The 14,730-nt window shown below is 40.4% G+C and overlaps 1 protein-coding gene and 1 long non-coding RNA gene across 2 annotated transcripts in view; one reads left to right on the forward strand and one right to left on the reverse strand.

The window, feature by feature from the left end:
* The window catches only part of LOC309658639, a 485,138-nt gene that overhangs the window by 222,748 nt on the left and 247,660 nt on the right, over positions 1-14,730 (reverse strand). The gene's annotated exons all lie outside the window — the stretch shown is intronic.
* Positions 5,550-14,730, forward strand: part of TBCA (tubulin folding cofactor A) — a 97,634-nt gene continuing 88,453 nt past the window's right edge. Inside the window, exon 1 of the mRNA XM_082457431.1 lies at positions 5,550-5,710. Within this exon, the coding sequence (XP_082313557.1) occupies positions 5,658-5,710 (53 nt within the window). The 5' untranslated portion in view covers positions 5,550-5,657. The remainder of the gene's footprint in view (positions 5,711-14,730) is intronic.

Consider the following 14,730-nt stretch of genomic DNA (forward strand, 5'->3'; position numbering starts at 1 on the left):
CAGTTATATCTAACTCACCACCTCTAGCTGCAAGGAAGGTTGAGAGAATAAGCCCTACAGTGGAAACAGGTAAGAAGAAGGGTTTGGGGAATGAGTGTTTGGTAAGCCAGTTAATAGTATCTACCATAGATGCCCTTAACAATTTATAAATAGAGCAGAAAACATAGTATGGGGAAGGCTTTAAATAGTGATCAATTCACATGGTAAAAAATTTAATATTGACTTCTACTTACACCATACATAAATACAAATTCTAGTGGAATGTGGATCTAAATATGACAGGTAAAAAATAAGTCTTCTATAATAAAACATAGGATACTGTCTTCATGACGTATGTAGGCAAAGATTTCTTAAATATAATACAAAAAGCACTCACCATAAAGGGAAGAATGTAGTCACTGGACTACTAAAATCTAAATGTAAAATCAAGAACTTCTGTTCATCTAACATACCATTCTGAGAGTGAAAAGGGAAGCCACAGAGTTATGTTGTTTACAGTTTCTGACTGTTGTAAACAGTCCTCCCTTAACATTCTTGTACATGTCTTTTGGGAAACATAAGTGAGCATTTGTACTTGGAGAAGAATTTGTGGATTATAGGGTGTGCATATTTCACCTTTAGTAGACTTTGTTGAAACCTGACCTTTCTCCACGGCTTCCTAAGGAGAGTTATGCATTCGGTCATAGAAGTGGTATGACTAATGCCCTGGCTGACCTTTATGGGTTGGTAGAAACACTGTTCGGGAGAGAAAAGAAGGCTGGGCCACAGGAGGTGACATCAGTCCACAGTGGGTGTTTCAGTTTCCTCTTGCTGCTGTAACAAATCACCACAAACTTAGTGACTTACAGCAACACTCCTAATGAATGCCCTAAATTCCAGACACTCTTCTCTGCATCATGTGAAGTTGCAACCCTTGCTCTTTATGGAATTTGGGATCAAGTTCCACTACCAGTAAGTTCTTTTTTTGCATGATGAACCACTCACATGAAAAGCCCAAAGCAATCTAATAGTAGGCATAGCTTCAGGTTCAATGGAATTCTTGCTATTTCCTATCATAGAAGCATTCTCCGTGGAACTAGGGCCTCTAATCTAACAGAGCCTAAGGTGGCATGGATTACCGTAAGAACAGTTTCCACAAGTGGATTACTGGATGTGATGGTGAAAGGTCCCTATCTTATTTCCATCCTTTGGTTTCGTGGTTCCATTCCATGTATTCTATGTACTGAGAGACAATATGTCAGCTATTAGTTCAGTACATATATCATATCCTGGAGAATGGTGCCCCAATCCCAAGTGTACTATCCCTGAATTGTCAATTTAGCTGAGTCTTTAACAGGCCATTCTATTTTCTATTAAGCTGGTTGCTTCTAGGTGATGAGGCATATGATAAGACCAGTGGACTCTGTGGTCTCATTGTTATATTTCCTTTGATCTTATGCAATGTTGAGTCATGAATTTACCATGTCATTAAACAAATCCATATCTGGAATAGACGTCAATTCTGATAAGGATAAATCATTGCCTGTGTCATTTTAGACTCTTCAAGAAGCAGATGCCAAGATGGGAATCAGACACACAAGAATTTATTGGAGGAAACATCTGTGAAGAATATGGTGGGAGAGAGCAGAAGTAGCAGGGAGAAACTTCAGACTGCAAAGCAGGTGGTCTGACACCTGTAATAAGAAGGAGGAAGGAAAGATTGGGTAGAAAAAGCTTCAGACTGCAATGTAGTTCTTATAAAATCTTGACCAGGTTGATAGGGAGTTCCCAAGTAAAGATTTCCCATAGAGGAATCATCTGGCTTTAGTACCTCTACTAGCTCAATAATTGGCTGGGATGGAAGTATGGACTTGGGGTAAATATGTGAATCCAAAGTTGTGGAAGTTTAAGGCTGACAGTCAACTATGCTCCCCACAGAAGTTTCTCTTGAAGGTAGACCTGAGTGGTATATCCCATGGTTGCTACACTGTACTTTCCAGGATGGAAGGAGTCCACCAGATAATCAAGGTGCCACCAGATAATCTTCTCTTGGAATGGTGCCATATCAAGGGGTCAAAATTGGTCTTTACTGCCGGCAGGTTAGCTATTCAGCAGTAGTAGTAGTAGCTAGATCAGCCTTGATGAAAAGGAGCCCATGCATAACCTTTGCACTAGTTATCTATGGATGCATAATGAATTAATTACCCCAAAGTTAGTGGCTTAAAACAACATTCATTAGGGCTATGGGGCCTAGTGTGCAGTTGCTCTGATGTTGTAATTTCATTTCATAAAATGAGATGGCCAGCTGGAGAAGACACCCTGCAGAGATTACTTAAACAAAGAAGTACTGTTGATAAAAACATGACCGGTCTCTTGCTGTCATCAAAATTAGAAATCTATCTCAGTCCCATATTTGACTTTTATTTAACTCAGCAAATACTTACTGTGCATCTACTTGCCATTAGGCATTAAGCTTCATGCTGGGGAGACTAAGATGAATGTGATGTGGTCTCTAATCTTGAGGCGCTTGGAGACAATTGGAAGAGAATGACATGAAGGGATGGTGAGACTAAATTTATAGCCCCGTAAGTGTGTGGGGAAAACAACCTGTACTTGTAAGGGAATCAGCAGCATTCTTTAATAAAATATTACCTCAACCCTCTAAGATTATTAGCAATGGAGAATTGCCACTCACAGAGGAGATGGCTAGACTTTCCTGTTGTTCTACTAGATTCACCCAGTCCTGGGGATCTCTCAGATCTCTTTAACCCTCAATCTCAAATGTTAATAAACTTATCCCTTAGAGAGTCCCCTACAGAGTCATTCCTATAGGTCACCTGAGGCCAGGCTGGAATACTTAAACAGAACTCAATTAAGGTTTATGGATAACAGAACAGAAGGGTGTCAAACAGTGAGAAATGCAGCTTACATAGTTTCTATTCCAAATACCCTAGGGCATCTCCCTGCCTAGATCTTGCAGGCCTTCTATGGTTAGCCCTCCTCTCCCATACTAACAAAAATGACCTCTTGTTGGTTTACCTCCTCAAAGTCCAGACCCAAAGGAGCAAGGCCCAGAGAAAGATGATATGTGTGTGTATGGGGTGGGGGGTGATAGGATATTTCAGATTATCTTAGTAGCTCTTTTGCTGAAATGAGAAGGCTCCGTGACATATTGTTAAATGGAAAAAAAGAGTTTTAAAGCAGCATTTATTCATTCAAGAAATATTTATTGAGTACTGACTATATGCCAGGCATTGCTACATGCTGGGATACAGTGGTATCCCTTATTAAGCCCCATACAAAGTGTTCGTTAAATAAATAAGTCATCTGGGAGGTCCTAAATAGGAAACTAAGAATACGGTAGGATAGACATTCGTATAAATATAGAAATATACAGGTCTTTTGGCTGGTATGTTACATTTATCTATTACTGGTTCACACATATGAAATCATTAAAACAAAGAGAAAAATAGCAAATGGGTGGAGGTACAGTTGGGGGTTTGGGGAGATATTAGGTATTTACATCAAAAAACCTAGGCTGAGGGAAATCCTGCAAATCAGTGCAAAACTAAGCTCTGAGGTTCTGGAAACCCAGGCAAAAAGGAAAGTATGAAGAGTTACAAGGCTTTTGTGGCCTGACTAAGGGAAGATCCTTGACAATAGCAAGAGCCCTATCAGCACAATCTTTTGGTGTGTGGGTTTCACTGCTGTTTTTTCTTTGCCTTAAGGGGTTGCCCAGTAACTTTATATTAATGGTCTACTGGATTCCTGTTTGTAGCATTTTGCTGTGTTGAGTCTGTTGGTTTTTCTGTTTTGTTTTGTTTTTACCTCCCCCGCCCCGCCACCCCCCAGTATTTCATAGGTCTGCTGTGTCACTTGAAGTTTATTTCAGTGTGCCAACCAGTCAGATGACAGTATTTACTGAATTTAACACCTGCTGTGTACAGAACACAGGTGGAGGTTAGGAGAGGAAGATTTATAGAAGACAAGATTCTTGCCTCTAAAGATGTTTATAATCCAATGAAGAGAGTGAGCACACCCTCATGAAGGACTCAAACAATAGTTTTTAAAAGAAATATACCAAAAATAGGGCTTCCCTGGTGGCTCAGCGGTTAAGAATCCGCCTGCCAATGCAGGCGACACGGGTTCGATCCCTGGTCCGGGAAGATCCCACATGCCGCGGAGCAGCTAAGCCCATGCGCCACAACTACTGAGCCTGTGCTCTAGAGCCCGCGTGCCACAACTTCTAAAGCCCACGCGCCCTTATAGCCCATGCTCCTCAACAAGAGAAGCCACCGCAATGAGAAGCCTGCACACCACAACAAAGAGTAGCCCCTGCTCGCCGCAACTAGAGAAAGCCCGCGTGCAGCAATGAAGATCCAACACAGCCAATAAATAAATAAATAAATTTATTTAAAATTAAAAAAGAAATATACTAAAAATAAAAATTGATTTTGGGTGATTCCAGAGTATCCACGGAGCATTAAATGGGCAGGGGTCAGTCATAGTAGACTTTCTCCAGGAGGTAGGTTTTGATCTTGGATTTATACTAAGGTTCCTGAACTGGCAGTGTCTTGAACTGTCCAGAGCTAGTCATAAAAGCCAGAAGGAGTGAATCAAGTGTAGGGAAGGGTAAAGACAGACCTTTGAAGAATGATACCAAGAAACTATAAAAGGAAGGAGGCTCTGCCCTGCGTTCCTTGGGGGACTCCGTCGGGAAGAGGCTGCCAGAGCTCACTGGAGGTGTGTCTCATTTTATGCAATAGACACATTTTTTGAAAATATAAAATAGTCAAAAGCTGTTGAGTATTATGTGTCACGCATTGAGCTTTAACCTTCATATCTACTCTGTAAAGTGGACATTATTTCTATTTTGCATACAAGGCAAAAGCCTCAGCAGCGAGGTTAAGTGGCCTGTGTGCCCAGTGTCAGTTAGCTATTAAAGGGTAAAACCCCTTTAATACCCAAGGTCAGTGGGTTTGTTTGACCACGAAGCCCAAGCTTTTTTATGCCACTCAATTTTTGTAAGTTGGATATTTAAGATTCACTAGAGGTAATGATTTTTGAATAAGTCCTATAGTCGTTTCTTTTGTTAGGTGCATTTATCCACAAACATTGTTTGCAGAGGTCTGAGGTAGAGGGTAAGGATTTTCTTAACTGCGTGCATGACGGTAGTTTATTTCTTTAAACCTGCATCATTTTACCCCATTTGACATAAGATAACGACACCGAAAATATCTTCAATTTTTAGGTCACTCCGTCCATTCAGCGGATAATCTCGCAAAGCGATGTCATGGCCAAACCAGTCTATCCGGGGAGACACAAGTTTCCCCAAACGCCCAGGCTGTGGAGACCGGGAAAAGTGTAACTTGTATTCACACTAAGAGGAGGGCTGTTCAAGAACTAAAAAGGAGGGCTACTTGAGATAGACGAAGCAGTTTCTGCGAACGGGAAACGGACCGGAGGTGGGCGAGTGGTGGCCCGCCCTCGGCCCGCGACCCTGGGCCCACGCCCCGCGGGTGTGGCAACAGCGCCAGGGTGGCGCCGGGGCCGCGCCGCAGTGTGCGCATGCGCGCCAGCCCGCGCCGGCTACGCCTACAGACCCGCTTCCTTCGCGCAGTCTCCCTCAACGGTTACCCCGGCTCTCCGCCCCTCATTCCCGCGGCGCTCGAGGGACCATGGCCGATCCTCGCGTGAGGCAGATCAAGATCAAAACCGGCGTGGTGAAGCGGTAAGGAGCCGGGAGCGGCGCAGCTGCCGCCGCCTCCTCTTCCTCGCCCCGTGGCGGCCCGAGAGGCCGGGCGGAGCGCAGGCCCGAGCTGGGTCCCGGACTCCAGGCCTCATCTGGGGCGCCGCGGCCGGTGGGGACGGGGCGGGAACGGAAGGGGCGCGCAGGTGCCCAAGTCACCGGACCGGGGCACTCCCCTCCCCCCGCCTGCCCCCTCTAAAACCCAGGCGCGGAGCGGTGAAGGTCGCGGCGGCCCCACCCCTCCGGCGCCCGCGGTTGGGGAGGCAGAGGGGCGGCGGCCCGGCTCTCGAGGGCGGGGCGGGCTGGGGTTGTATCTCCGAGTGCGCTGCCCGGGTCTCCCTGCGGAACCTGGCTGGCGGGGGGCGCTTCCAGTCCATTACCTGCGCTCACGTGGACGCGCGAGCCCGTTGTGAAGTTTAGGGGGTCGCCGCGAGCCCGGCCCTCATTAGAAATGGGACCTTGCGGGCGCCCTGTCATCTAACATGTCAGGCGGGACTCGCAGTCTGAAGAACTGCGGCGTGAACTTCCAGCACACTCGACAAACTTCTGTGGCCTCACTCCTCGGCTAGCTTCCCCGAGGCTCGCCCCGGAGCTTGTGGGGTGCCGTTTAAGTAACTATCCTGGGTAGGCCAGTCCTGTAGTTCGCCGTCATTCTCACCGCTGTGAGACACTGGAGTGCTTATTAGGCCTTTATTGTTCAGACCCCAAAAGATGAAACTTTTTGATGAGGCATTCCAAGAGAAAAGATGAACAGCCTTCTGAAGAAGCAGGTTATTTGGCAGTAAACGTGTCTAATCCTAGCTCTCTGGCTTCTTCCTCTGCCCACCTTTCCTCCGCCCACCTTTCCTCCCTGTGTTGATATTTTCACCAGAGGAAGGACAAGGCAAAGGGGAGAATAAATTCACTTTTTAAGATATTACTTCCGCGGCTTAGCACAGCATTGCACTGTGCTTTCCAGAAGCTGTCATTATTGTTAAGGCGGTAAAGAGATAGGATGAGTAGTAGTGAAATGTACAGCCTTTTCTGAAGTGAGACTGCTTGGGTTCCAATCTTGATTCTGCCATATACTATGTATTGTTGAATATATTACATTGCACCGTGCCTCAGTTTCCTCGTTTGTAAAATGGAGTAAGTACCCGCTTCGTGCAGTTGTTCCAAAAAACGCCTGCTGTTCTGTTTAACAGTATGTGGTAAGTACTAGTAAATGCTAACTAATACTATGGTTTGTATTCCCATTTTACAGATGAGAAACTGAGGTTTAATGAAGTTAAAATAGGAAAAGTAAACTTGTCCGAGGTCACTGTGCTAGTTAGTGGCAGAGCAGGGAAAAGCACTAAGGTTTCTGATCTACAACCTTTTGTTTTAAGCTACAGTGCCCCCCAGAAGAGTATTTTTTAAAATGTGTGATAATAGAAGGGGAGTTGAGATGTGTAATTGAAAATATAATTTGCCCTATTACCCCCAAGTTCTGTTTTCACTTTTGTTAGACTTACTTTGGTTATGTCATTTTCATAAATCTATTTGGCAGAAGTACCAGGGTATAATGAAGAGTGCTTTAGATGGAAAGTCATGAGAAATGACTTTTTTATTGAGTATAGTTGATTTACAATATTAGTTTCAGGTGTATAACAGTGATTCAAAATTTTTATTAATTATTTTCCATTAAGTTATTATAAAATATTGGCTATATTCCCTGTGCTGTACAATATATTCTTGTAGCTTATTTATTTTATATGTACTAGTTTGTACTTCTTAATCCCCTACCCCTATTCTGCCCCATTCCCTTCCCTCTCCCCACTGGTTACTTGCTCTCTGTATCTGTAAGTCAGTTTCTGATCTGTTATATTCATTTGTGTGTTTTATTTTTTAGATTCCACATATTAGTGATAACGTATAGTGTTTGTCTTTCTCTGTGTGACTTACTTCACTAAGCATAATACCCTGTAGGTCCATCCATGTTGTTGCAAATGGCAGAATTCCATTCTTTTTTATGGCTGAGTAGTATTCTGTCGTGTGTGTGTGTGTGTGTGTGTGTGTGTGTGTTTGTGTGTACATATATCACATCTTCTCTATCCATTCATAAGTTGACTGACGCTTAGGTTGCTTCCATAGCTTTGCTATTGTAAATAATGCTGCTGTGAACATTGGGGTGCATGTATCTTTTCGAAGTAGTGTTTTCATTTTCATCAGATAAATACCCAGGAGTGGAATTGCTGGATCATATGGTGGTTCTATTTTTAGTTTTTTGAGGAACCTCGATGCTGTTCCCTGTAGTGGGTTTTAGGAAGAAATGTGGACAGGCAGATGGAATATTACTGGAGTATGGAAACAGGCAATAAATAGAAGGTGGTATTTGGCAACTGAGAGATAAACAATGAGTGGAAGATGCACATTTCAGCATGTTGGCAAAATGGTGATTTTAGACCCTAAGGAAATAGGCAGAAGACTCACAGTGCTCTAGTCCTAGAGAAACTTTGTTATTTCACATGGTAACAAAGGCAAAGGATCTGATTTCCTGAAATAGATTTCAAGAGAGAGGTTAGACCCCTAGAAACAGGAGAGTCCAGTTACTAGGACTGGCTTGTAAGGTGAGAGTTAGACAGCAATGAGTCTGACTTGGTACTGAGTTCCTGACTCGTAGGACTTGTCAAATATCTCCTCCCCTGCAATGGGATCGTTTTTCCAGGGCTAATTCTGTCTGTGAATTAGAGATATGTGTGCACTAGGGGCTGGGTAATACACGAAGTTTCTTCAAGCAGCAGCCTGTGTTCACATGTGACTCATTGTTAATGGGTATTAGTTGGTAGGTTTGGGTCTTGCAGGCTCTTTTTAAAGATTTGATGTTCGACAAATATTTAACAAATGAGACTGAATCCTTTACCAAATTACACCAACATCACTGGAATATTTTTCTTTATCTTCTTATCTTCCCTTGAGACTGGGAGTGACATCAGTGACGAAACTGTCTTGTTCACTGCTCTGTCTTCAGTGCCTGGCATGGAATAGCCACCTGATCTAAGTTTACTGAGATTAACTGAATGATCAATGCCAAACAGTATTAAGCAAGGTCAGATTTACTCGAGTTTTCTATTGAAATAATCACAGCCTCCTTTTTGTTCATCCTTGATAATTGAGGGCTTATATTAGGAGTTTGGGATTAACATATACACACTACTATATATAAAATAGATAAACACAAGGGCCTACTGTATAGCATAGGGAGCTATATTCAATATCTTGTAATCACGTATAATGGAAAAGAATCTGAAAAAGAACATATATATGTATATGTATATCTGAATCACTTTGCTGTACACCTGAAACTAACACAACACTGTAAATCAACTATACTTCAATGTAAATAAATAAATAAATAAAGTGTGTATGTGTGTGTGAAAAAAAATAAAAATAAAGATTTAAATCCATGTTCCAGATTGCTAGACCTACTTATATGTGACTGGGCACAGCTAATCTGGCAGCCCTAGCAAGAAGTTACCAGATATGACTCCAAATTTCTTCTTTTCCAGTGCAGAACTGTAAATCTTCCCCCTCACCCCGCCCCCCAATGTCTCGCTGACATTAGTCGTCTGGGTTTACCTGGGACAGAAGGGTTTCCAGGATGTGGAACCTACAGTGCTAAAGTTGGGAAAGTCCCAAGCAAACCAGGGTGATTCGTATTAGTACTTACATAAGTAGCTAACATAGCACTGTTTTGTGTGTGCTGTGATTATTTGGAGACTATTTGCTGATAGTACAACTGTGAATTGAACGTTGTACTTTACTTAAAACTTAAATGCATCCTGTAAATATGAAGTTTTGCCAGAGAAGCTTTTTTTTCTGTATTAAATTATTGGTGATTTAGAAAATACTTTTCTCTAAAGTAGAAGATACGGCATTGATTTTTTTCTTCTAGTTTTATTGAGATATAATTGACATACAGCAACTGTATAAGTTTAAGGTATACAACATAATGATTTGACTTACATACATCATGAAATTATTACCACAATAAGTTTAGTGAACATGTATCATCTCATAGATACAAAATTAAAGAAATAGAAAAAAATTTTTTTCCTTGTGATCAGAACTCAGAATTTACTCTCTTACGACTTTCATAATAACATATAGCAGTGTTAATTATATTTATCATGTTGTTCATTACATACCTAGTAGTACTTATTTACCTTATAACTGGAAGTTTGTACCTTTTTGACTATCTTTATCCAATTCCCCTTCTCCCCCACTCCCCACCTTTGGTAACCACAAATCTGATCTTTTGTTCTGTGAGTTTTTTTTGTTTTTGAAGTATAATTGGCCTACAACGCTGTGGTAGTTCCTGATGTACAACATAGTAATTTGACATTTCTGTATTTCAAAATGATACCATGATAAGTCTAGTTACCATCTGTCACAATACAAAGATGTTACATAATTACTGACTATATTCACACTGTACCTTTCATACCTGTGACTCATTTATTTTGTAACTGGAAGTTTGTACCTCTTAATCTCCCTCACCTATTTCTCTCTTCCCCCCACATGCCTCCCCTTTGGCAGCCACCTGTTTGTTCTCTCTGTGATTCTGTTTCTGTCTAGTTATGTTTGTTCATTTGTTTTGTTTTTTAGATCCCACATATAAGTAAAATCACACAGTATTTGTTTTTCTCTGTTGGACTTATTTCACTTAGCATAATGCCCTCTAAGTCCATCCATGTTGTCACAGATGACAAGATTTCATTCTTCTTTATGGCTGAGTAATATTCCATTGTGTGTGTATGTATAAGTAATTATAAATATATATATCAATCACATTTTCTTTATTCATCTGTTCATGGGCACTTAGGTTTCTTCCCTATCTTGGCTATTGTAAGTGCTGCAGAGAACATCGGAGTGCATATATCTTTTTGAATTAGTATTTTAGTTTTCTTCGTGTAAATACTCAAGAGTGGAATCGCTGGATTGTATAGTAGTTTTATTTTTTATTTTTTGAGGAATCTCCATACTGTTTCCTATAGTGGCTGCACCAATTTACATTCCCACCGGCAGTACACAAGAGTTCCTTTTTCTCCACATCCTCACCAACATTTGTTATTTGTTTTCTTTTTTTAAAATTTATTTATATTAATGTATTATTTTTGGCTGTGTTGGGTCTTCGTTGCTATGCACAGGCTTTCTCTAGTCGTGGTGAGCAGGGGCTACTCTTCGTTGCAGTGTGCAGGCTTCTCTTGTTGCCGAGCACAGGCTCTAGATAGAGCGCACTGGCTTCAGTAGATGCGGTGCGTGGGCTCAGTAGTTGTGGCTCGTGGGCTCTAGAGCGCAGGCTCAGTAGTTGTGGTGCTTGGGCTTAGTTGCTCCGCGGCATGTGGGATCTTCCCGGAGCAGATTCTTAACCACTGCGCCACCAGGGAAGCCCTGTTATTTGTTTTCTTTTTGATACTAGCCATTCTGACAGGTGTGAGGTGATACTGTAGTTTTAATTTGCATTTCCCTGATGATGAGTGATGTTGAGCATCTTTTCATGTGCCTGTTGGCCATATGTATATCTTCTTTGGAAAAATGTCTCTTCAGATACTCTGCCCATTTTTTAATCAAGTTGTTTGTTTTTTTGATCTTGAGTTATGTGAGTTTTTTGTATATTTTGGATATTAACTCCTTATCAGATATATGTTTGCAAATACCTTCTCCTGTTGAGTAGGTGGCCTTTTCATTTTGTTGATAGCTTTGCTTTGTTGTGCAAAAGGTGTTTACTTTGATTAGTTCCATTTGTTTATTTTTGTTTTTGTTTCCCTTGCCCAAGGTGACAAATCCAAAAAGATCTTGCTAAGACTGACATCAAAGAGCGTAGTGCCTATTTTTTCTTCTAGAAGTTTTATGGTTTCAGGTATTACTTTTAAGTCTTTAATTCATAGTGAGTTCATTTTTGTATATGGTATGAGAAAGTAGTCCAGTTTGATTCTTCTGCAGGTAGCTGTCCAGTTTGCTCAATACCATTTTTTGAAGATACTGTCTTTCCCCCATTTTTCACTAAAGCAGAAGAAAAAAATAGCCTTGATGTTTTAAATGCTGATATGTTATTTCAGCTAAATGACATATGTCTACCATAAGTTTCCAAGTATGATTTCTGTTTATAAAATAAGGGTTTTTCTTTTCTTAAGTTGTATTTATGGTAAATTCAAGAAATTCTTCTGCAAGAACAAAATGTTTTCATTAATTTAACATAAAAGGTTATTTAATAACTTTAAAGCCAACTTATTTTCAATAAAGCCTGCTAAAAATGTCCACTGGTGAGTGAATTAATTGATTAAAAATGCTTTCTGAAATATATCTTTTTATAACCATTTTAGATTGGTAATGGCTTAAAATCCAATGTGAACAAAGAATGTTAGGGCATTGGAAATAGCACTGACATTGGCCCGTAGTTTTCCTCTGATTAAATGAAAGTGACACCAGTAGATTAGAATGAGACTAGGACAATTCACACTGCAATTGTGTTAGTTTAACTTTAACAATCTTTTAACACTCCTGTTTAAATGTAGCTGACATACCATAATTACAAATCTACAAGGCTTGATTATAGAATTTTACATCATGGATCTGTGGGGAAATTGTATTGATTTTTTTTTTTTTTTTTTTAAATAAAGCAAGCACCTTTTCCAAACTGTGGCATCTTCCTAAGTTTGTTTATACCCATACTTCTAATATACAACTGTGTACGATATATATAATATATATATTGTACAGCAGGCATAAAAAAACATAAAAGATAAGTAAAATCACCACAGTTAAATATATATGTTTATATATATAATACATGTTATAGTGATGTACATTATGTGTATGTATGCGGATTATATATTTTATACTGACGTGAAAGTGAAAAATATGAATGACACGTGTACTTACATAGACATGGAGATATAGTTTTACCCGTTTAGCTGTAGTTGTATATACGCTTCTCCTTTTTAAAGTAATTATGGATAGAAATATGGTGGACAGTGTCTGGGAGAGTTTAGGGACATAGCCTTGTAAATTATTCTTGTAAGCTTTAGTAGCTTTGTATCTTTTCGTGTATTCTCCTCTTCTTCCACATCATAGCACTTTGATGTGAGTTAAAGTAAGTTCAGCCAAAATGGCCAACTTCCTACCGTGAAATTTAGCCACCTCCTTTTGGAATGTCTGTAATGTATCCAGTTCTCCAAAGTGATGGTCAGAGTCACTGTCAAAATGGATTGCAAGTGGTCCGGTCTTCCCCACCTTCTGCCAGCTACTTGGCAGGCATTGACTCGTAGGAGCTACACAGCTGGCAACCAGATGTCTCTTTAAGCTGGAAAGGAGGAAAGCTAAGGCCACTCATGACCATGGTTTTCCCAGCATAGCCTGTATTATTCTGCAAGTTGAATGTGGAAATGAAAGATCCTTCGACCCCTGTGTGTGCATGTAGGTGTGTTCTGTGTTTTCATTGCATTTTTTTGTTTGATAGAAAATTTTAAAAATTTGTAGTAAGCCAGGGTGGAAAATTTTGTTAAAAATAGTAGTCCAGAACTATTTAGGATATAAATGCTTAGATGTGTGGTCTTCCTATTTCAACATTCCATTTCCAACAGTACAATTATAGAAGAACATAATTCCAACTGTGATGCTGTTTAATGTACCCAAATAGAGCTCATTTTAAAATAACAATGACTGATCCAAAGATCACTTATTTAGCAGCCTCACTCAGAACCTCTATCGTTGAAGCACCTGGTATGGTGTTGACATATAATAAATGCTCAACAGAAGTCTTTCCAGTGAACAAAGGCATGGATGAAGCCTTACTCTATAAGGATTTTTGACCTGATAAGCAGTAGGGAGCTACTGAATCGATTATGATGTGACAGCATAATAGTATAGTTATTGCTGCAGTTGGAGTTAAACAGATGGAATCCCAGGCTCCACTTACTGCATAGGTGACCCTGAGCAAGTTATTTAACCTTTAAAAGCCCGAGTTTTCTTAGCTGGAAAATGGGTTAATGATAGTATCTGTTGTTCAGAGAATTGTAAGGTAATCATTTAAAGCACTAAGCCCAAATGCCTATTATGTATGTTCAGTATATGTTAACTGCTATCATTATTATCATCATAATCATTCTGTAGAAGTATAAACAGTGTAGTCTCTCCAGGAGGGACCCTGGAACTTGCTTTCTTTTAAGCTTCTTTTTTTTTTCTGGCCGTGCCACACGGCATGTGGGATCTTAGTTCCCCGACCAGGGATCGAACCCACATACCCTGCATTGGAAGCGCGGAGTCTTAACCACTGAACCATCAGGGAAGGTCCTTGCTGTCTTTTAAATTGTGATAAAAACTTGCTTTTAGTTCTTTGTCATTTTCACTGATTGGCTGTGGAGGGAGAAGGGAGGAACATGAAGCTTGTGATTTGGATTAATCTGCAGGACTTTGTAATGGCCATTTTTCTTTAAATTGCTGAGATGTTGATTCCCTGCTTTGAAGCCCCAGCAAAATATCTCTGTTTATATCAGTGACCCTGTATTTTTAACACCTTAAAAAATACTGTATCTTCCGCCCATTTTTTGATTTGGGTTGTTTGTTTTTTTGATATTGAGCTGCCTGAGCTGTTTGTATATTTTGGAGATTAATCCTTTGTCTGTTGCTTCATTTACAAATATTTTCTCCCATTCTGAGGGTTGTGTTTTCATCTTGTTTATGGTTTCCTTTGCTGTGCAAAAGCTTTTAAGTTTAATTAGGTCCCATTTGCTTATTTTTGGTTTTATTTTCATTACTCTAGGAGGTGGGTCAGAAAAGATCTTGCTGTGATAATGGCCATCATCAAAAACTCTACAAACAATAAATACTGGAGAGGGTGTGGAGAAAAGGGAACCCTCTTGCAGTATTGGTGGGAATGTAAATTGATACAGCCACTGTGGAGAACAGTATGGTATTTCCTTAAAAAACTAAAAATAGAAGTACCATATGACCCAGCATATAACCTGAGAAAACCATAATTC

The sequence above is a fragment of the Balaenoptera physalus genome, assembly GCF_965194825.1.
Source record: "Balaenoptera physalus genome assembly, chromosome: 3".
NCBI lineage: Eukaryota > Metazoa > Chordata > Mammalia > Artiodactyla > Balaenopteridae > Balaenoptera > Balaenoptera physalus.